The 22164-nt window shown below is 35.5% G+C and overlaps 1 protein-coding gene across 6 annotated transcripts in view; it reads right to left on the bottom strand.

Moving 5' to 3' along the window:
- gw (trinucleotide repeat containing adaptor protein gawky) overlaps positions 1 to 22164 on the bottom strand; it is a 65608-nt gene that overhangs the window by 9897 nt on the left and 33547 nt on the right. For all 6 annotated transcript variants that reach the window (XM_087414713.1, XM_087414707.1, XM_087414712.1 and 3 more), the window contains exon 16: positions 1 to 22164. This exon is cut by the window's left edge and continues 9897 nt beyond it. In XM_087414713.1, the coding sequence (XP_087270839.1) occupies positions 21823 to 22164 (342 nt within the window). In that variant the 3' untranslated portion in view covers positions 1 to 21822.

Raw genomic sequence — 22164 nt, 5'->3', positions numbered from 1 at the left:
CACACATGACAAAATCAAGCCTCTAAAAATTTAAAAAAAAATTACGATGATCTCGTCCGTTCTTTCGCAGTATTCTTTGTTTTCCTTTTCCGTTTTCGATCAATCAATTATCTTACACATGTTCGTGTAACTTATTAACTCTGTCTCTCTATTTCGTTCTCACTCCCCCGTCTACCCTCCCCCCCCCTCTCTCTCTCTCTCTCTCTCATACACACATCACACACACACGTACACACAACACGCATACACCCACAGCACAGTCGTACACGTACACGAAACGTGTTACAGAATACCCTTTTCTTTGCTATTTACTCATCCATTTTTCTGCACGAGTATCTGCATCGAATTAATTTAAATCATATACGGAACTTAAAACTCTAATTAACTACAAACGAAAAAGTAATGTAATGTTCACAACACAGTATTACATATGCATGTCCATGTGTATGTTTCATTATATGTATGTGTAGACCGTCATTAATGCGTACGTGTATTATGTCTTATATATGGTGCTTTTCTTTACTAGCTTTATTTAATACTCACGTTCGTGTGTATAATTGGCATAATGTTATACTCACAATAATGCTCGCTTGATAGCAATAAAAATAATAATAATCATAATAATAATAATAATAATAATCATAATAATAATAATAATCATAATAATAATAATAATAACGATAAAATGTATGATAATGACACTGATGATGATAATGACGACGACGACGACGACGACGACGACGACGACGACGACGATAATGACGACAATAATAATATATATCTATATATTCATATATTCATCCATGTGTTTTTATTATTATATATATATATATTTATATATTATATAGTACCGCCGGTTAAATATAATTTTATATTATTGATATCTGCGTATATATATATAGATATATAATATATAAATTTTTGTTTAAATTCATTTACTTATACTTAATAATAAAATCATATATATATAGTATATACGGTTACATTGTCACATTTGAAAAGTACTTGTCTAGAGCATAGGGATGTTGGCGTTTCACAGATTCGTTTCAGAGCGGAAAGAACACTAGTGCGTTACGTCACCTCCTACTGACTCAGTTCATAAACGCCGACGCTCTTTTTTTTTTTTTATAGACTTCCTCCTCATTTTTCTTTTCCCTTCAACCTGGATATATAGACTTGTTCTTCGCGTCGCGGCGAAAGGCGCTAATCCAAAGACGACGTACGCGATTAATGTTAATCGTTCGATACCCTACATCGATTACACGACAGCGAGAAAAACGTAATACGAGAAACGAAGGTCTGTCACCTACGATAGTACTTACGATAATTTCTCTATTCCTTAAGTGAGGAAGCTTAGTCGTCAAACGCGGATGTATAGGCGCTGCGACGTACATCCCTCGAACTATATCTACGTGTGCGCTATCGCGTATTAAATGTACTTCGCGCGCGGCGAACCTGAACTACGCGGTTTTACTTGGGAAAGTAAAATTTCAGTCGTGAGAGGATGATATATAGCCGAGTCTAGTACCCAAGAGCTCACTCGTCAATCGATTCGTTACTACTCGTAGCGGCTAGCGATCATATTATATCCCACGTCATACATCCCACTTTGCGCCGCGAGAGGATATTCGTTTACAGAGAGTGTCGGATTTAGTCGAAAAAAAGCGTATATCCTTTGAGCATTTGATAATCCTTGTCCGCATTTTGTATTTCTCATCTTGGCGCGGGACCGCTCGATCACATATTGTATAATCTTTCGCAATTGTTGTACAAGCCATGAGAGCTTCGACACGCCCGACTGACTTCTCGAGTGCAAAGGGTTGGAAAAAAAAAAAAAAAGTTACTTAATCGTACAAAGCGATATCACAATTGCCAACCTGTTCTGTATCTATTATGTAAGAAGAGAATCGTCTCCCAGATTGCATCAAACTTATTTCGCGATCTTATCTCCCACGAGAGAGATAAAGAAAGCATTTCAACGATACGAAACGCGACAGTATTGAAAAATGTCGCAGAACTGCGCGTTTTTCAGGCGAGATGGTAAAGAAAGCAAGAGGCACTATCTTGAAAACGGATAAAAACGACGAGATCAACATCATCGATGTATTTTATGATACGCTCAACGATGAAGAATACTAAACGGAATTTCACGAAGAAGAAGAGTCATATAGCGGGGGGGGGGAGGGAGGGGGGCATTATTATGTTCGGGGTCTTAAGGCCACTTCGTCGATCTAATATCCTATTTGAAAGATCGCGCGAGGGACGAGTTTGCTGCGCGAAATCTCACGATTGCATTACGTGTAATACATATGCACGCATACATGTTTCTATGTGTATGTGTGCGTTTGTCTTTTTTTTTTCCAGTTTCGTAAACGGGAAAGGATATGAAAGGAAAACTTGAAAAGAGAAGGGGCCACAATTAATTCCTGCTATTCCCTAAGAATTTGTTTCTCTGTGAATGCAATCATGTGGTCAGCAAATGCAAATGGACTTTCTTTTCGCAACATCTCGACTTCTCTCTTTCTCTCTCACTCTCTCTCTCTCTCTCTCTCTCTCTCTCTCTTCCATTCTCTCTCTATTCTTCTCATACGGATAAAAATATTAAGGCAAAGTATTCATAACTTATACATAAAGGACGTTTGATTATGTTCGTTAGGTGTCTCTCGTTTAGAAGAGTTATTATTAAAAATACTCGCCACTTTAGTTTACCATTACGAGATTAGTAACTTAGCGCCTAAGTGTTAACCTTATCGTTACTTAAATAGCTTTTACACATTAAAAAAGTCACGGATTGAATGCGTCCGCTCGTCCGTTCTCAAGCTCCGCAAATTTCTTTTTGTTCTTCGTTATCTTTCTTTTTTTTTTTTTTACGTTTTTCTTTCTTTTTCTTATCATACTTTCCTACGTGCTGCGTGCCCTCGTAGTCGAGTGTTCTCCGTCCATTATCGTTCGCCATAAAGCCCTCGCGATGCCGATTAACGATTGTTAGAGTCTGGAATTTAATTCGCGCTGTTCATTGACCATTCGGATTTGCACCAGTTGCAAAAAAATTTCGTACTAACGTGAGAAAAAAAATGCGAGTCTCATCGTCGTCGCATTTACGTTCCGAACGAAACTCGATCTTTGCCTTTCTCAAATTGCAATCGCAGCTCTGTTTGCTCGTGCTTGCTTTTGTGGCGCGTTTGACTCAGTCGCGTTATTTTCCGCGACTAGTCTACGGTTAACCTTTGTTGACCCTGTACACTCGAGAGGGCTCAGTCGACCGGGGAAATTCAGAGCGACGTGTTCGTCGAGAGCAAGAGAGCTTTCACCGTCATTCACGGGGATACGTGCGAGGCGCTCCGTGAATTCGAGTGAAAAGCAGCTCGAAATTCCTTCGAGCGAGAGAACTAATTTTTCGCCGTAATAACTCTTCCGTTCACGATGTCATGTACAGACTCTCGGAATCTACGCGAGGATAGAACGGTCTAGTATTTTGAAGACCCGTATAAAATTCCGATCCGTAAATAACATCGGCAGGTTCAGCAATATGACTTGTACGCTGCAAACGCGCTTCTGACGATCAGATATATCGCGACTTTGCTTATTCTGAACCGGATACATCAATCCTATCCTGATAAAATATTTGTTATCTGTAATGCTGTTTTAGTATAATTCGTTTAATTATTATTATCAGTTTAATTAGTATTTATATTCTCATAAAGTTAATATTTTTTATCTTTCTCATAGTCTTTGTTCAAGCAATATTAGCAGTAGTTTAATACAAATATTAAAATTTTGTATGTACAAAATAAAAAAAAATATGAACGAATTTATAACTATTGATAATTTCTGTTTGACTGAATACGTATTTAATCATTCAAAAAATTGACTAGTACATAGACTTCTTTTAAGAATATCTCGAGATTATTAATTCATCATTCGAACATCCTATCGATGATAATGATGATCCGTATAGATGAAATGAAGGACGTAAAAAATTCAGAAAAGAAAGATTCGAGAGAGCTAGCCCCGTCAAATATCATTATTATACCATTTTGTATAATACCATTATAATACCATTTTAACATTTTTGTTGTATGGCTTTGCCTGACGCGCGCAAAATTCTCTCATTTTGCACGAGAGAGAAATATTCTTGGCGACCGTTTCCCTCCCAGATATCGAACAACCAGACTCGATACCGGGTATCAAACGTCTCTCAAATCGTAACTTGAATAATTCGCGATCACATCGACGTCGCTCCAAATGAACGAGAACACTTGAAGCTCACTATAATCCCTACATTTAACACGTCGAGATTGACAGCGAGTCGAGCGTCGATAATGTTCGTAAGAATGAGATTAGCGGGAATTTAATCAGTAGTAGTCAAGATCGACTGTATTATCACAAAGCACTTTCCAGTTTCTCACGTTTTCTCAACGCAGTGCGTCAAAATACACGAAAGTACATCGCGTCTTTTTAAAAGAATGTCTTTTTTTTTTTTCTCTTTGTTTTCTCTCATTTTCTTTAGAAGAAGAACCAACTAGGTAGAGCGATATTTCGTTTTCGAACTTCTGTCTAGATTAGAATACGATCGAAAAATATGTGCGAATTGATATCGACAAAGTTACTTTTATTGATCCCTCGTAAGCGCGCTCGCGATCTATCTTACGAAGTCATCGGCCATTTAATTCGATCGTTAGCGCATTCGCTTTTCGATTTTCCTTCGTCCTTCGGAAAGAGGACTCGGACTTTAAATCCCTTGAAGCGTAATGATTAATATCGAGCGAGTTAAGAAGTCGACAGATCCTTTTAGGTCACAGGTCGAAAGAACGCGATACGATTTACAATCCCGCGGCTGTTGGCTGGCATTGGACAGTATATATCGCGATGAATAAGTACAGTGGTACGTCCATAATCTTATGTTAAAATCCATACCTATCGAGAGAAAAAAATTTCTATCATGCGATTCCACCCACTCGATAATCAGATTCTCTTTTCCCCTACTGCACAATTTTGTTTTAGAAACAAAAAGATTGTTGGCCACATTTGGACTTTCCAAATTTTCCAAAATTAAAATTCTGAAAATTCGGACATTTGTTTTCTTTCTTCGGCAGAGATTCCGTTGAAAAATACTGCCAAATAAATTAACGTACAAAGCTAAAATCTAATCGTAGATAAATCCTAGAGATATAGAATACAGAAATACCACTATAAATTCATGCTTGTTACATGTATATATTGCACATTTATTGTAGTCGTTATAGATAATGCTGCTTAATCGATCCCGTCACCATCGTGCGAATCACAAGGAAGTGTGGGATTGCAGACCCAAGATAGCTTCAATAATCACTAGGAATCAAGACTCTCGCGGATTCAACTTATCATCATATTTAATTGATCCTTAACCGACATTAACTTATAAAATCCTATTTGCAAGTATTTAAAAAAAATTCATCATGTTATTGTTAAATTGTATTTCTAATTTTTTTCGTTTACGGATCTACGAAATTTGATGCTCAATACTATTTACACCAATAACATATATGGATACACCAATATATAGATAAATCTTTGCATTGCATCGGTTAAAAGTTAATTAACGGCGAGGAACAACAAGACGACCGGAAAGAAGAGACTCTCCCTGTCCTTCTAAACAGAAACGATTGTATCGGAGTGCGACTGGCAACATCACTGCATCTTTTTCCTTCGCGATAGATATTTTATATTCTTTTCAAAACTCTCGTCTCGAGGTCGCAAGAACACAGAGAGAATCGCTGGGCGAAATTTGTACAGACCAGCGACGAGAGAGAGGCTATCGCTAGACAAAAACCTTGCAAAAAGCTACTAACGGCGTTCACGAAAGTCGATGACTAGGTGTATTTATCCGCGACTTCGTTCGCGATCGCATAACAGAATCGGCATGAGCGTGGCCAGTCTCGGTCTCCGACATACAGGCATGCAGTCGCACAGATTCTTGCATAACGCACGAGGCATAAGAAAATCAAGCAATCGGAATCTCTTATTTCATGGAAGGAAATAAAGGCTTTGGTCGGTTCATTTTCTTACGCATTGTGCGTTACGTGCTGCCGCCCTATCTCTTCGATTTCTCATCCCTCCCCTTTCTCCAGTTTTGTGAATTTATTTACTAAACTGGCGTGCAAAACGCGCGCCCGGAAAACACGACGTCTCTTAGACAGGTGATACTTGGCAGATATTACGACTGTCCAAGGTAAATGAAACTAATGCGCGAGAGAAGATAATGTGAAGTGATCCAGAAGAGCGAAAGTCCAAGTGAAGTCCTTTGAGATATAGTCGTCGCTTGCGCGATGCTGCAGCGAACGCAGAGATTCTCGGTCTCGTAAAACCGAAATTGACCGTCTGGCAATCCAGGTAATTTTCTACAGAGGATGATGAGCTCTCACGTTCTCACATTACGGATAATGAGCTCGTAAATAATGTTGAATTTAGGTTTACTCGTACTACTCGTTTTACTGACTTACGTCATAAAACGTAGTGTTCATGTCAATACTTGGATTGCGGAGGGTTGTGATTGCATTGGGTGTGCCTACTAAACCCCAGCGGTTTCGCATTAATATCCATAAATACTCTGCTTGCTCACTTTAAAATGCAGCGACGTCTCCCCGACGTCTTACACGATTTGTGTTCTATAGATAAACTTAAAATTTGTCTCCCGAGTCGGGTATAAAACTGGATACACGTCGAAAAATAAGGATATAGTAATTGTCGAGCGCAACTCGACGCGCGAAGCATGAAACGCTGCTTCAGAAAAGCTGATCCCGTCCCGTAAGAAAATGAGCGAAGTATTGCGGCTTTATTACAGCGCTTCGGAGGTAGACAAAGCGTTGTTCCGACCCGTGAGAATAATGAAGAAACTCTCGTTAATTTATTTATCCTAAACTAGAGTGACTTTTGTACTTAACAATTACGAGAGCTCGAATAGCGCCATTCCAAGTAGTAGAAACGTCAAAATAGTGTTTGCATGTTGGAGACGAAAACGCGCGCGGATTGCGACGACGTAAGTATAGCGGCGGTAATTAGCGACGATAAAAAATGGTGATATAATATAGGAGCAGCGGCAACAGTTTAGCAGTACTATAACCGTAACGGTGATAATAGTAATAGTAGCAATAGTGATAGTGATAGTAATAGTAACGGTAGCAATAAATAGTAATGGTGACACAATAGTAACACAGCAGCGAGAGTAATACCAATAATATCAGCGATAGTAACGGCGCATCGCGATGTTAATAATAATAGAGTGACAATACCAAAAGCAGTTTCAATTCCGCGATAAAAGGCTTTAATGACAGCCTATGAGATCGCGAAGACGAGAATTTATGGGAAAAGTAACATCATTGAATATATTCAATCCGGTACGCTCGAAATTATTTCATAGAAATATACACGCGCAGACGTACGTTTCTATCTTGTGTCTCCTTCACGTTTCAAATGCATTCTTTTACAGTGGCACAATTTTTTAAAGATAAATATTGGAAAAGACAGATATCACAATACCGTAGGTGTTACCTTTAAGTCATATGACGAATTAAATCTGAAATCGCAATCTTGATATATGTCGAAATGTTTCTTACACGTAAACTTAAGGTATCACCGACAACCCGAAAGGAAGGGAACACGTTGCAATTGACAATATTGATAATAATAATCAATTATTTTATGAAACGGTAAAATGCAAAAAAGAACGGAAGAAAAATCGTTAATATCGAGCAGCTGTTTACGCACAGAAAGGCTGTTACAAACGATGCGAACGTCAATCGATATTATTGCACAATAATTTCATCGCTGATATTCTTTTTTTTATTACGGGCGACAGAATTATTGCACGATATTACAAAGCATCATTAGTCGCTTATCCGAAGTACATATCTTGCATGTAAATTGCATCACGCGAATATCACTTCCGGGTCATTATTGTCGGTAACGGTATTAGATCGTAATTCCTCCTTTCCTCGAGATCCAGAACGCGCAGATTAGCAAGACTTCGGTTTAATTAATTGGCGTCGATCGGGCGTGTTCGCGTTAATAAATTCGATCAGTCGCGCGCGATATTGCCTCCGAAGCGGATTGTGTCGGTTTTTGGAAAGTAATTACCTTTAGAAGTTTACGTTAAATTACATAGACAGCCATTAGGTTACACAAAGTGTTAAATTAGACAGCCATTATTGCTAACATTATTATTATTATTAATATTATCATTAATATTATATAAGGTATTATTATTATTATTATTATTATTTTATTATCATTATTATTATTATTATACTTTTATTATTGGGAAGGTAGACGTTTTTGACGCGATTATCTTATGGATAATCTTATACTTCTATAAGACAAGAGATTATCTTATAGATTTAAGCTTTTAGTAGATACACACAATGAGACCGCCTTGATAACATTTACGGGCACTTATAGATTGCATCGAGATTGTTATTACGGAACACAAAGTATAATTATCGAGGATAGCAAAAAATTACTACTAAGCAATAAATAACTAGAATTAATATGATTAGTACTGATATTATAACTTCATTTCTACGATATAACCGAATAAATAAGTAAACAGCGGAAACATATGTACAGGAAATTCTCGTTTTAACACGAAGCGCATTATCGCTTTCGTAAGCGATATTTTTAATCTTATTGTGATTCACATTTTAATTGCTGTCACATTATAACATTGTCCATTCCGTCCGCGAAATTACGAGGTTAAATTTTGCATTAATCAGGGATGTCAATAACGATAAAGTGAAATGCATTGCGCGCGGCGGAAAACAATGATATAACGAATCGTCTTATAACCATTTATATTTTATTGTATTGAAAATAAAATCTTGTCATATATCAAACTTGTAATAAAAATAAATTAGAATTTATTCAAATTCGCGACAATTAGAGAATATACAATTAATCGTAAAATAATAAAAATTACACACAAGGACGATACAAGAAAGAATTATATTTTTGGGAATATCTTTAAACTTTTTAAATAGATATTGTTTCTTAGGTCGATAGAGAGGATATGGTTTTTTACCGTATGATTATTTAATGTATAATTTCCTTATATAATTTAATATTTGTAAAAAACAAAAATGTATAAAGCATTTCCTAAGTTTAATTTTTATAAAAATAAACTTGAGCGTAAAACGTCAATAAAAAAACCAGAATAAGATTACACGGTGAATTTGTGAGCTTAAGATCGAAACAAAAAAATATCTTATCATCTTATTAATTTCAATTCGATTTATTCAAAGAGCTCGCATCTGCGAACGGAAGCCTTAAAAATAATTTAAAGACGCCGAGATCCGTGAAAAAATAAAATTTCATCTTTCTTATAGCTTAATATCGAAACAAGTATTTTGGTCGTAATCTCAGTCGATTACACGCATCCAAGAAGAAATCTTAGAAATAATTGAAAATCGCGAGGTAAAAGTAACACCTTGTCAAAAGAGTATTCCTATAAGAATTCCTTTAAATGCCCTCAAATGAATACAGATATTTTCCAATTACTTTGTTAAAATTTATTAATTATTACACACCTACCACGATCTTAATCAATAATTAATTTATAACCTTCAGTTGATAATTAATTTAATATCACGTCGAACTTTAATACGTATCGTTTGAATTTTGGATTTCTTTACGGTCCTTACGATTATCTCGTTCGACGGCACGAAACGATCCTTTGATATCCTTTGATAAAAGATCACTGCACAAAAGATCACTTGGAAAGAAAGATCAATTGGAGTCGTTCTTGTTTAACGCGTTATAATTTCAATATTGAAGGAACAGGAGAAAAACTAATTAGCACACATCATCCTTCTCGCCGCGAGAAGACGCTGATGGTCTCTCGATAAAGACACCCGAACGGATTACGAGAAGAAATTAGGCAATCTAAGACACTGTGTCAACGTACGAGGATATAGTGTGAAAAATGGAGATTGATAGAATCAAGGCAAATTCGGCAGACACGATGGCGAAAAACTATGATGACTAACAGAGCGTTACGAACTATATACGATAAAACGATTATACTTTTATACAATATAGAAAAATAAGTATGAACGCTTATGGACTAAGATGGCATGTGACACACTTAGAATTTTGCAGACTATTCTTCATCCCCGGGAGCGACAGCCGTCAATATATTTTTTAGGGGGAATTAGGCTGAAGACACCACCCCCGGTTAATATGAACGAAACGAGGTAAAGGCAGGAGAGTTAAGGGGACGGGCAAAGAGCACTGTTTCGATTTACAGCGGAAAAAACGTCCCCAATGATGATCTACATGACTGACGTTTTGTAGTGTTTCGTAGCGCGATATCGTAAAGGGATTTCTCGTATCGATGCACGGACCCGTGAATGGAACTTGTCACAAATCCCTGTTACCTGCTAAACGGACGATGATAGTACATACTTCGCTGGAAATATACGTTCGTTTTACACGCAAAATTACGAGATGTTTTATAAAACCCTTACCACCGGTTTCAGGTACATCGAAACACAGCAGGCTGCAGCTAATTCTATGCAGAATATATAAATGAAATCGTATTGGATATATATATATACATATATGTATACTATGTTTATAGCATAGAATAGATGTAAAAACGAAATTAGCGGTGCCAAAGGCACGTTGCTATAGTTGAGAATAAAATGTAATATTAACTTATCCATGAATAAGACACTATTTCATGTTAAACGCGCGTGTATCTAGAATTAATGCAAAAGAAAATAATAACAATGATGTGTGTAATCGGCTGTCGCAAACATTTTAGTGGAATTTCGGGAAGAGAAGATGAATGAAAAATTACAAGTAATTTTGACTTGCGGTTTTACCTCAACAGCCATTCTTTATCTTCCGTACGATCGCACGTCGCTGCTACTGTCGCGTTACGACAGTATATAGCGTACCGCAACGTGCGATCGTAGATACATCTCTCGATACAGGAAAAAGTCACTTCATTCGGCGGTATACTAAACGTGAACACTACAGCGTACATAGACGTGCGTGAAATTACGAATCACGGATATGTAAGTAGAATAAGACTCTTTAAACTTAAAAGTTGCATTACAATTAATTCACTATATTCTTACAAAGATTGAGATTGAGTGGAACAGAAGCTCGCGAGAGCACTTTTACAACCTTCCACGCGAGAGCATAGTACTTTTGCCCAAAGAATGAAAAGAAGTGGAAACGGGAGGAGAGGAGGGGAAGAACGAATGGAGATGGAGTCCTTAGAAGACGCATCCCTTGGATCTCGTGACGATAGTTCCCCCGATAGTTACCTACCCTAAAACGCGAAATTATGTTGCATATCTCTCGGTTTCGCACATTTTTGGTCGTTTTCTCTGTCACACGGGTTTCTTTTTTTTTTTTTGCATTTTTCTCTTTTCTTTATCCGCAAAATTTCCGAACACGTACACACACTCCCGGATTATCTCTTACGTATATATGTAGAGTTCCCCTTAAATATATATTATAGATATACCTTATCGACTAACGCGAAAAAAGAAGGACAAACGCCAACTATACTCGTTAGAATGAACGTCTGTCTTATCGGACAAGACACGAGAATATCACATTGCAGATGTATATGTATGTGTAGGTGTATGTATGTGGGTATGTTAATTCCTCTTCTTTCTTTTTATTCCCTCAATAACGTCGCTTAAAAGATAAGGAGTTCTTATATCAAGTTTTACACCTTACGACAATAGGCGCGCGTGCAATGTGTGCGTATATACATGCGAATACGGTATGCGGTGAATACCGATCTTTGTCTTTTCCTTCGTCCTTTTTCTACTTTTTCCCATTTTGCCTTTTCGATCGATTTCCTCGTCGAATTTTAGTATATCGATAACTAAAAACAAAATGTCTCCACGAAGATCATTGCAGCTCGAGGAATCCAATGTTAGATTTTTTTTTTTTAAGTTGACGCTCCGTGTCACACGCTTTAAATACATATTATTAAACTAATGATATACGCGTTTGAGTAAGAAATAAATAATATTTCGTTCGCGTGCGAGACATTCTGTCCGTTTCTATCAATGTAGAGTAACTTTAATCTCGGTTCAACTTATTTTTTTAACCTTTTTTTTAATTCTTATTAGAAGTAGAAAAAGATAGAGAGTTAGTTAAACCAAGATTGAAATTAAACTATATTGATAGAAAATTGATCATAAGCGTTCATCTCTCGGGACAAAAGCTTGGAATAATTGCCGATTAAATTACGCAGATTGTTAACACATTCAAATTTTCTTAATTTTAGTTTCGAAATAGGTGTAATAAATTTTAAGTCGCAAAATATTAGTCAATCATAATTGAATATACGGAGAATAATCAATTACGATTGATTGATTTCTTACAGCTTAAAGTTTACAATATCTATTGTGCTTCGGGATTTATTCTTTGTCCTTTGTGTTTTTTAATATCCAATCTCTAACAGTACGAATACTCGTTTTCACGCGCAAAACATCTGGAATAATATTTCGGACTGTAATATTGTGTATCATTCGAGGGGAAGAGACCGCAGTGACTATTTCGTTCCTCAACACCGAAGTTAATGGAAAAATCTATACTTATATCGACGTATAATGCTTGGATTGATCACACACGGTTTCACGATTTATTTGACATTTTTCAATTCTTCGTGTGTAAGGAGGTTTAGACTAAATTGTGTTCGTTTCGTATATACTTAACAAAATATGTGATAAACGAAGATAAAACAAAAATAAAATAAAACCGATAAATTTAATCTAAAACGTTTATTTTTACAAGTCCATGAATAGGATAACTTAAGATATTTTTTTTATAAATCATATACTAATGTAAGATATTATTTTACTAGCTCAACATACAGGATTGCATCTACTGTTCATTTTCATACAACAGAATATTCAGTCTCTAATGCTTACAAACAATTCTAGTTATAATAACGATACGCATATGTTTCACAGTTACAATAAACAGTTTGTTTTGTACGCGAAGACTTGAATTTTTTGGATATATTCATTTGCTACAAACATTAAATAAAACGCATTGCGCAACATTACGTCCACACGATTAAATCGGTATCTGATTTAATGAGCCAATAAAATTATTACAACCCAATGATATCACATCAAATTATGTGTCTTATAAACGTGGCTGAAAAATATATAAAATTTACAACATAACTTGAAATGTAAAATTTAATAAAAATTTTTAAAATAATGATATAAATGTAACAAGAAAGTGATTTGGATGCTTTTCTGAGTATCCTATTTTAAATGCTGATCATATGAAACCTTTTTATGCAGTTCTTAATACATTTTTAAGACAGGATTAACACATTATTTGCAGGTAATAAAATATTTCGAGTTTTCAATTTTGGTGATAAATCTGTAAACGTTGATATGAAATTCAATTTTGATGATAAATCTGTAAGCGTTGATATATCATTAAACAACCGAAATATCTTAGAAAATGTGAAATATTTCACGACCTACAGATAATGTGTTAAAATAAATCAATCACAATTATAGCATACGATAACTATATATAATTCTACCATGCTAATATACGATTATTTATTAAGCTCTTAGATTTTATATTTATTTAATTTTACATTTACACCTATTATTCATCTAATTTATGAATTTTAAGGCATACAATGCGTGTCCCTTGGAATTCGATGAATATTGCAATTTCGATTGCGAACACAATTTCCAAGTTATTATTCCAGTTGTTCGCAAACGAAACAAGTATTCAGTAATTTTATCTCTCAAAAGATATTTAAGTGCTATTCCTTCAAAGTAACTTTTTCCTTCTTTTTTATGTTTCTAATAAGTACTTCAACGTGTCTTTTAGTCACATAGGAAATAACATGGTAAGCTTATAACATCATTGATTTATCTACAAGAATTTATATTAAGAATATAATACCAAATAAATGAGGAATTTGTTCTGTATGAGCGAATGACAAGTGAGACTAGAAATTTCGGAACATAATTGTTTATATGTGACTATAAACAAGCATTATAAATAATAATTTTGAGTTTAATACCACCGGCGTCAAAGTCCGATTATCGATACAAAATTAATATCATAAATCTTATATAGATGTGTTCTTATACACGTGTGTTTGCGAGTGTAATGTGTCCCAGGTATAATACTGTTGTCCAGTAATTGAACGACCCGAGACAAGAACTGGGAATCTTGAATAATTTTATATATAAGTCAATGACTGAAAGGAATACTTTGCCTGAAATGCCAAACGCTTCCACTAACTATCGTTCAAATCTGTTCTACATTTTTTTTTCATCAATCTCTGAATTCCCAGGAAATATAGAGTCGCTTATTCCTAAGTCAGCAGCTTGACAAACAATTAATCGATTAATGCTAATCCCGAATAACTGAACTTTCTTTCTTATATCTATGGATAACAATAACATCCGAAGAGACTCGTTGAAGATTTAATTCATTAATTAGTTAACTGTTGACAAAGTTCAACGCAGAACTATTTGATTCTATTCACAAGAAATTTCCGTATTTCATGCTCTCGTCGTATTTTGTTTGGACATAAAATTCCAGTGTACGATATCAAGTGGAAACGAAATGCACGCTCTATATACATATACATAGATATATACGATACTAAATTAATGACTCAATTAGTAGGAAACGCATGATGCGAAAATGCAACGATATTCGATACTCAAGCAATTTGACTAAAATAATTACTAATGTAGTTCTCTAATATATATATATATATATATATATATATATATATATATATATATATATATATATATATAGCATATATAGCAAATATAATTGTGCGTAAACTATGCTTATGCAACGACATACGCAATTATTTAGAAACACGGATTTGAATCGGTACGTATAATTAGAAAACAAGTTTAGAAGGGCAATTTCCCCTTCAAAACTTACGATCTGGGATCGATTTTTGGGACTAATTGCAAGCGCGACAGTACTTTCTTGAGTAAAGCGCAATTATTGTGGCCATTGATGTGAATGAATTTACCGGATTTATCTCCCATCAAATCCTCTCGAAAAATTAAGCTTGCTTTCATCATAATAATTATTCATCGTAATTCATCGTAAAACGGCGTGTTTCTAAAATAATTGAACGTAATAAGTAAACGATCTGCTCTGTTCCAATTTGATTATACACGTGAATCCAATTAGGATTAGTTTCCAAGTAACAATAGAGAGACAGAACGAACGTATTAAACTATTTCTACTCTAATACACCCTTCAGACGTGATCTAATTAAAGGATTTCATTTTCAATGCACTTCGGAGAATTTCGGGCGATTTGATGCCTAAGAAAAATCAACGCGCACGGGAGATGATCAGTCGTGACTGGCTACAGCCACTATATCGCCTTCAATCAATTATGGTCCACGATAGATCCTCGTTACGTAAGTTGACAATACGATATTGCGATATTTCCGTACTAGACTTCCGTAATAGCTAATACTGTACGATAGCTAGCTTGCCATTGTACTGTAGTACGCTAAGTGGTATGGTATAACACGATAATATCAGTCAGAAAACCTGAGATATATTCTTTTTTTTTTCTTTCTTACGGACCATAGCTGCATCTCGAGATCACGGCTGTAGGAAATCGTGACTGTCACGCGCGACTCTATCGAATGAACAAATCGCTCTAACGACGACTGCCGTAGCGATAAAGCGATCATCACGTGGAAGGAAATACTCGTCTAATAGCGCGATTTCGACATTGGTTCCTCGTAACAACGATATTTAAAAAATTAGAACGACAGCGTCCATCGTCACAAGTCAAACTCTATAAAAACGTTAAGTAAGGAGAATGCAATGATCGATCTCACATAGTTATATAACGCTCGGAAGAAAAAGAGAAGGCACACATACAAGCGAAGACTATCGTTCGCGTAGAAAAAGAAAGCGGAAAAAGCGGAATGATGGTGTAACGGCAGTGCAATATATTCTAATTAATAATTAATATAATTCTACAATTAATATAACTCATACAATCTATAAGCGGCTTCGAGAGCTATTGCACATGTGTTATGCACAACTATCGCGTGCGATATAACGAAATATTAAAATACTGTTATATATTGTATGATTATTTGTACCATTATCGTTACAAATTGATATGAAGCGATTGTCGCTCCGGCTATAAATGCGAACCTTCTTGTTTACGAACAATTACGGTTGAAAAATTACGGGATAAAATCTCAACTTTCTTCTCTATCGAAAAAGTATCTTATCGGTATCGTTGTTTCGGTTATACAATTTGTAGAAGGATTATTTGCGTTATCACATACGACATGCTTCGAGTAACGATACTTTTTCTGGAACATTCGCTTTTTAGTATTACTTTCTATTCACAGGGATATCAATACAACGAGCGAAACAGATATTAAAAAGCACTGCCATTCCACGATCATTTTCTTTACTTTGAAGTATCTCCGGCACAGAACAAATATCCTATAAACTACAAAATTGTTGCAAATATTTTGCTTTAATGTGATAAAATATCATAACATAAAATTACAGCATAAAAAATGAAGATAAATTTGTTTCTAAAAACTGATTCATTTTCTCGTATGTTTCAATTTTTGTAAAGTTGATTAATGTTATAACCAAAATTAAACGATATAAACTGTATTCAATATATATATATATATATATATATATATATATATATATATATATGTACAAATTAAAAATATATATTATACTAAATTAAAAATGAAAATTGTATGTGAGTCTCACACTATCAAAATGATACAAATTATTTATACTCTTATGTCTCTCCGATCTTGTCAATATACTTTTCCTACTTTCTGTAATTTTTCCATCTCTTTTTAGCTGCTATTAATTATCAATAAAACGACTGTTTTGTACCAAGCATTTGCAAAATATATATGTGCGCGTGTGTATCTGTGTATATTAACAAATTTAGTTATTATCTTACTTCTGCTAATCAGTCCATTTTCATCAAATTTAATTATCATCTCATGATTATATATTATGTTTATATGTCGGTGTTTGTGTAGTTGTCGTGTATAAAATATATTGAACAATGAAAGGCAATGAGAGTAGAAAGATTAAAATTAACTTGCGTTAAATTATAATTAAGCGATCGGCTACATGCGTCAGTGTTGTTAAAGTATTTATCGTTTAAAAATTGTAATTGCCATATTATTCCCTTATTACCTCGTCGCATTAAAAGTACGCACAATACATATGTGTGCATTGCGCGCGTACTTTTAACACGTATGTGAATGTGCAGTATTCTTTCGCACGTACCTAGTGCATGTTTCATACATTGCGACGATCGATCGATTGTATTTTAGTCAATTATATACGCTATATATACGCACAAATTTCACGCACGCACATTTACAAGTACGCACTTTGCACCTTTTGGGAGCTTTATATATATTATATATATCTCTACATATATCAAAGTCAATAATTCATATTCATTTTCACTGACTCTTGATTAGTTGACCTTTATCATTAATTTAATCATTATTATAGAGATATTATTATTATTATTATTATATTATTATTACTGTTATTACTTACGTACGCGATTGAAATTTATTCATTAAACTTTATAGTATTAATATTAAAACCCATTGAATTATACGCACTGGATCATTATTCACATGTAAGAGACCCTAAACACCTAAATATAAATACCTTGGCTATTAATCACTGTTATCACAACAAATTATGTAATATTAGGTTGTCCGATTTCATCTTGGCTAACTCGGAGAAAAGTTCTCCTTTGATTTTCAAAATTAACGGCCCTTCATACTTTAAATATTATTCAATCCCTCAATTAACCTTCTTCATATTGTAAATTAGCATACGCTAACTTACCTTGCACTTAAAATGTTTACCGAGGCAAAGAAGAAAATTGTAATGAAAACGCATGTCTGCAGGTATTGAGAAATGCAAACGAATAATTCGGATATTTCACTTCCATACCACGGTCCATTTTGTAAAAGTAAGCAATTAGATTTTGCTTTTATTTTTTGTTCTATGTTCGTTCCCTCTATTTTCTATTATATCCCATTATAACCGTTCATACGTTCACTCACTGCATCTACTTTCTTATTGACATCCTCTCTCATTTGCCTCTCATTCTGCCTCATTCACTCCATCTCTCATTTCCTCTTGCCTGCATTCATGAATTTAAGTCTTCAAACACTTATATTCTAATTCTAAGTTTACATCCTTAAAATCTATTATAGAACTGTTAGAACGCCATTGTATATCTTGCCCCGTTTAAAAATGCCTATCTTTTCAGCTAATCTTTTTAAACTTCTTAAAATAATTATTTAAAGATTTCATTCAGCAAATTCTATAGCCAATTTTTGTCAGAACTTATCACCCATAAAGATAATCATTGTTACCTAGTTATCAATATCAGTAATTATAAATTCAGTAATTATAAATTTAGGGTATATAGCATAAGCGTGCAGCATAAGTTCATATAATAATTATCTTTATATCTAATACAGTTTATTCCGCATATTCCCACTCTATTTATCGCACACTGCTAATTTTTGTTAAGTAAAATGTAAGGAGGCGTTATACCATACATATACATATTATATACATATATGTATGTACAGAGGGAGGGGTATGCTGTGTAACTATATAACATAGTAATGAGAAATTTATGAGATTTATATCGTACCCTTGGAAATAGGCGATTACGCAATTCAAGAGAAGCATAAATCAATTCATTAATTTTTTATTTTACATTCAAATTCTATTCGTTTTTCATCTGAGACTTGTTATAACTTTGATCTTAAAGATAATTGTGTGTAGTAAGAAATTTATTTTCAATTAAAATATGTCAATTTAATTAAAAATTTATTTTTCGCCGTCTTAAATACACCAACTTGAAAAAAGAGGCGTAACAGACGTATAGATTATTATCCATGGATATGATAAATAGGGAATTGATTGGAAAATTTAAGCGATCACATTGCCTTACTTTCATCATCCTTAAATACTACCATCTTAATACTACGATCTGTCTAGCCTGTATTATCGCTTAAAAATTGATCTTCTCAATTCGCGTCACAGCCTATTCTCAAGAATACGATACAATTATGTACATAACGACTCTCATAAGCAGCGCTTCCACTACTTTATCTTTTTTTTTTCGTTTTTTATGGTATTATTTTTGCTGGGCAGCTCATATAAGTCGTCATAATCGTATCGTCGTATTCTTTACCATTTCCACCCACTTGAACCCTATTTACGCTATTTACGCACAATAATTATGAATAGCTTAGATTATGCATTCTTACGAAAATATTAAAATTAAACATTACGCATGACAACACTGGCCGACAGAGTCGAAGCGACGTGACCGGCGGAACCACGCGGATTTCTTATCGCGCATCCTCGTGATGGACCGATATACCCCGTCGTATAATACACGAAATATATGATTTTTTGATGATATCTCTTACAAAAAGTGATTCTCTCTATTTCTCTATTTCTCTCTCTCTCTCTCTCTCTCTCTCTCTCTCTCTCTCTCTCTCTCTCTCTCTCTCTCTCTCCCCCCTCTCTCTCTTCCTCCTTGGAAGGCAACAAATATAAAAATTTTCAATGTTTTTTTGATTTACTAATACGCGAAAGGATATAGTGGTCCGATATCCGCGAGGATCAACCGATCGCATGGAAGCGGCAGAATCATTGTCGACCAATGCTACTATGTACGTTTTCTTAGCTTGGCGTGTTTGACATTTGCAAGCATGCAGGTTCAGTCATGCATGGCAAACGTGTATGATCAGCGTATGTGTATATGTAATTGTTCACTTTTATTGCGCGCGTTTCGCTGAACAGCGTCCTGTGATTGTTTCTTTTTTTCCTTCTAGTTTCATTTATATGCTTACATATGTAATATATATATATATATATATATATATATATATATATATATATATATATATCTTACTCTTTTTCTACTTCTTTCAGTTCACGAAGGAAAAAAAGCCGTCTCTCTTTCATGTCGTTCGCGGTTGCGCCAATGATTGATCGCGAAACGTTCCCAAAACACTCCACCGACACGGAGAAGCGAAAAGTAAAAACAAAACTGTTGTGCATGAGTAAATAACGGTTCGCTTGTTCGTCGTTTGGTTATCAGTCCATTCAGGTACCTTTGACGTTGAAGAGAAAAACTAATTTAATTCATTCTAGACCGAGCTCCGCAATGCGCCCGTAATAAATGCCATACATTCGTAACATCGCCATTACTCGCGTTGCGATCTTACGCGGATCATTGTGATTCCTCGAATTCGAACATCACTAATGAGAAGCGTAATATGCTACGTATGGGTAATCAATACGTAGTGTTCATTACTCGTCTTTATGTTTACTTTAATGTAAACCCGACTTTCAATCGCTTTATTAGCCGTTTCATTAGCACTTCTCGGTCTTCTCTTGTCCTCTAATCTTCGTCTCACCATTTTTTCCCCGTTCCTTTTTTCGTATTTCTTCTTTTTTTTTCTTCATTTAAACTCTACGTTAATAAATGGTAAAGAGACACACTGGACATTGGCACGACAGGTGGCATCTAGATTTAATATAGAATAAAATTTACGTTATTGCGATAACATTTGGTATCGTTGCGTCGTTGCCCAGTTGATCTGATATCCCTGCATTCCTCGTTTCTTCCACATTCGTGGGGGGGTCCGGAGAGTGCAGTAGGGAGTAGGGATCGCGGCAGAATACCAGGCAGCGACGTCAATGCTTGTTTTTTAAGGTTTCTTTCTTTTGATTAGATTGATACAGTCTACGTTTGATACTCGCTGCAGTCTTCAGAACTGTCCAGCAAAAAATGGAACACTCTTTGACCTGATCAGAGACTCTCGGCCGATAAATCTTCATTGAAAAGCGCCCGCCATTCACAGAAAGTGGCAGAGAGCGCGGATAGTTCTTTTTTTTTCATCTTCTTTCTTCTACGCATTATCTTCAGATTAGAAATTCTTACTAGATTGGCTTCGAACGACGAGAACGCCACTTCGTCGTTATCGTGGCAAATCGCACGCAATACACGCACCATTATGTTAATGAAGAGACCGTTGCAGTTGGTCCAACTTGATCTTCCGCAATCCGTAAATTTCCTCGGAGTAATGACGCGATCGTAAAATTCATATTTGCAAGTACCTTTCTTTTTTGTCGAGTGTTCTTTATGAATGTGTTATGTGTGTAGAGTGTAGTTTGTCATGTAAAATTAGATATTTATCGCACGATTTGGCTGTATGCCGCTGCGATTTTTTTTTATTTTTTATTTTTTTTGCTTACGCGTGTTCTACTCAAGGCGGATACGAGGGTAGTAATATTTTTGTTAAGTAACTCGTTATAGTAATTGCGTTTCTTAGCAATATAATTGACGTTTCGTGAAGACCTCGTCCGTCTCATTCTCTCTCTCTTTCTCACTTTTTCTTTCATACCATCTCTATCACTCTCTAAGCTCCCCCTCCCATTCCCTCATCCTCTCTTATGCTCATCTTCTATCATCAACGACTACACAAGCAGACACATCTCGTATCCGCTTTAGCCAAAGACACTGATCAATACATGATAATACTAAGATATACAAAATGTAACCGTGTAATCTTAAAGGAATGAGAGGCGGGGACCAGAAGGGAAGTAATACGCATTCGATCACGAAGTTTGCGTCAGCCGAACTGCATATCTGGACTTGCGTAATAAGCAAGTGAATTTTTTAATTATTTGACGAGATTTCGGGCGGATGGCCTCTCGTTCTCTACATCGACTCACCTCCCAAAAGATCTCCCGGTAAGTACGAGTTAAGAGAACTGGGAGTTGCTCGTTGCTGATCGCTGTTGTCAATTCCCGCGTTACTCCACAGGGAATTGCTGGTGGGCGGAGCGCCCCAGAGTTGACTAGAGCTGCCTCCCCATGTGTCGGGCGGTGGCCCAGCTTTGTTAGTTGGTCTAAGGCCCCAACCGGCTCCTCCGGAACCGCCGGCCTGTTGCTGTCCGCCATGACCGAGTTGCTGAAGAATCGCAGCAACCTCGCTTTCTGCAGGCGACTCTGCGAATATCGTTGTGTTACCCAGGACGCAATTGTTTAGGGCTCCCTGAGC

Source organism: Acromyrmex echinatior, chromosome 16 (genome assembly GCF_024713525.1).
Source record: "Acromyrmex echinatior isolate Ae372 chromosome 16, ASM2471352v2, whole genome shotgun sequence".
In the NCBI taxonomy this organism is placed as follows: domain Eukaryota; kingdom Metazoa; phylum Arthropoda; class Insecta; order Hymenoptera; family Formicidae; genus Acromyrmex; species Acromyrmex echinatior.
Note: the sequence above shows the minus strand (reverse complement) of the source record. Positions and strands in the feature narration are given on the sequence as shown.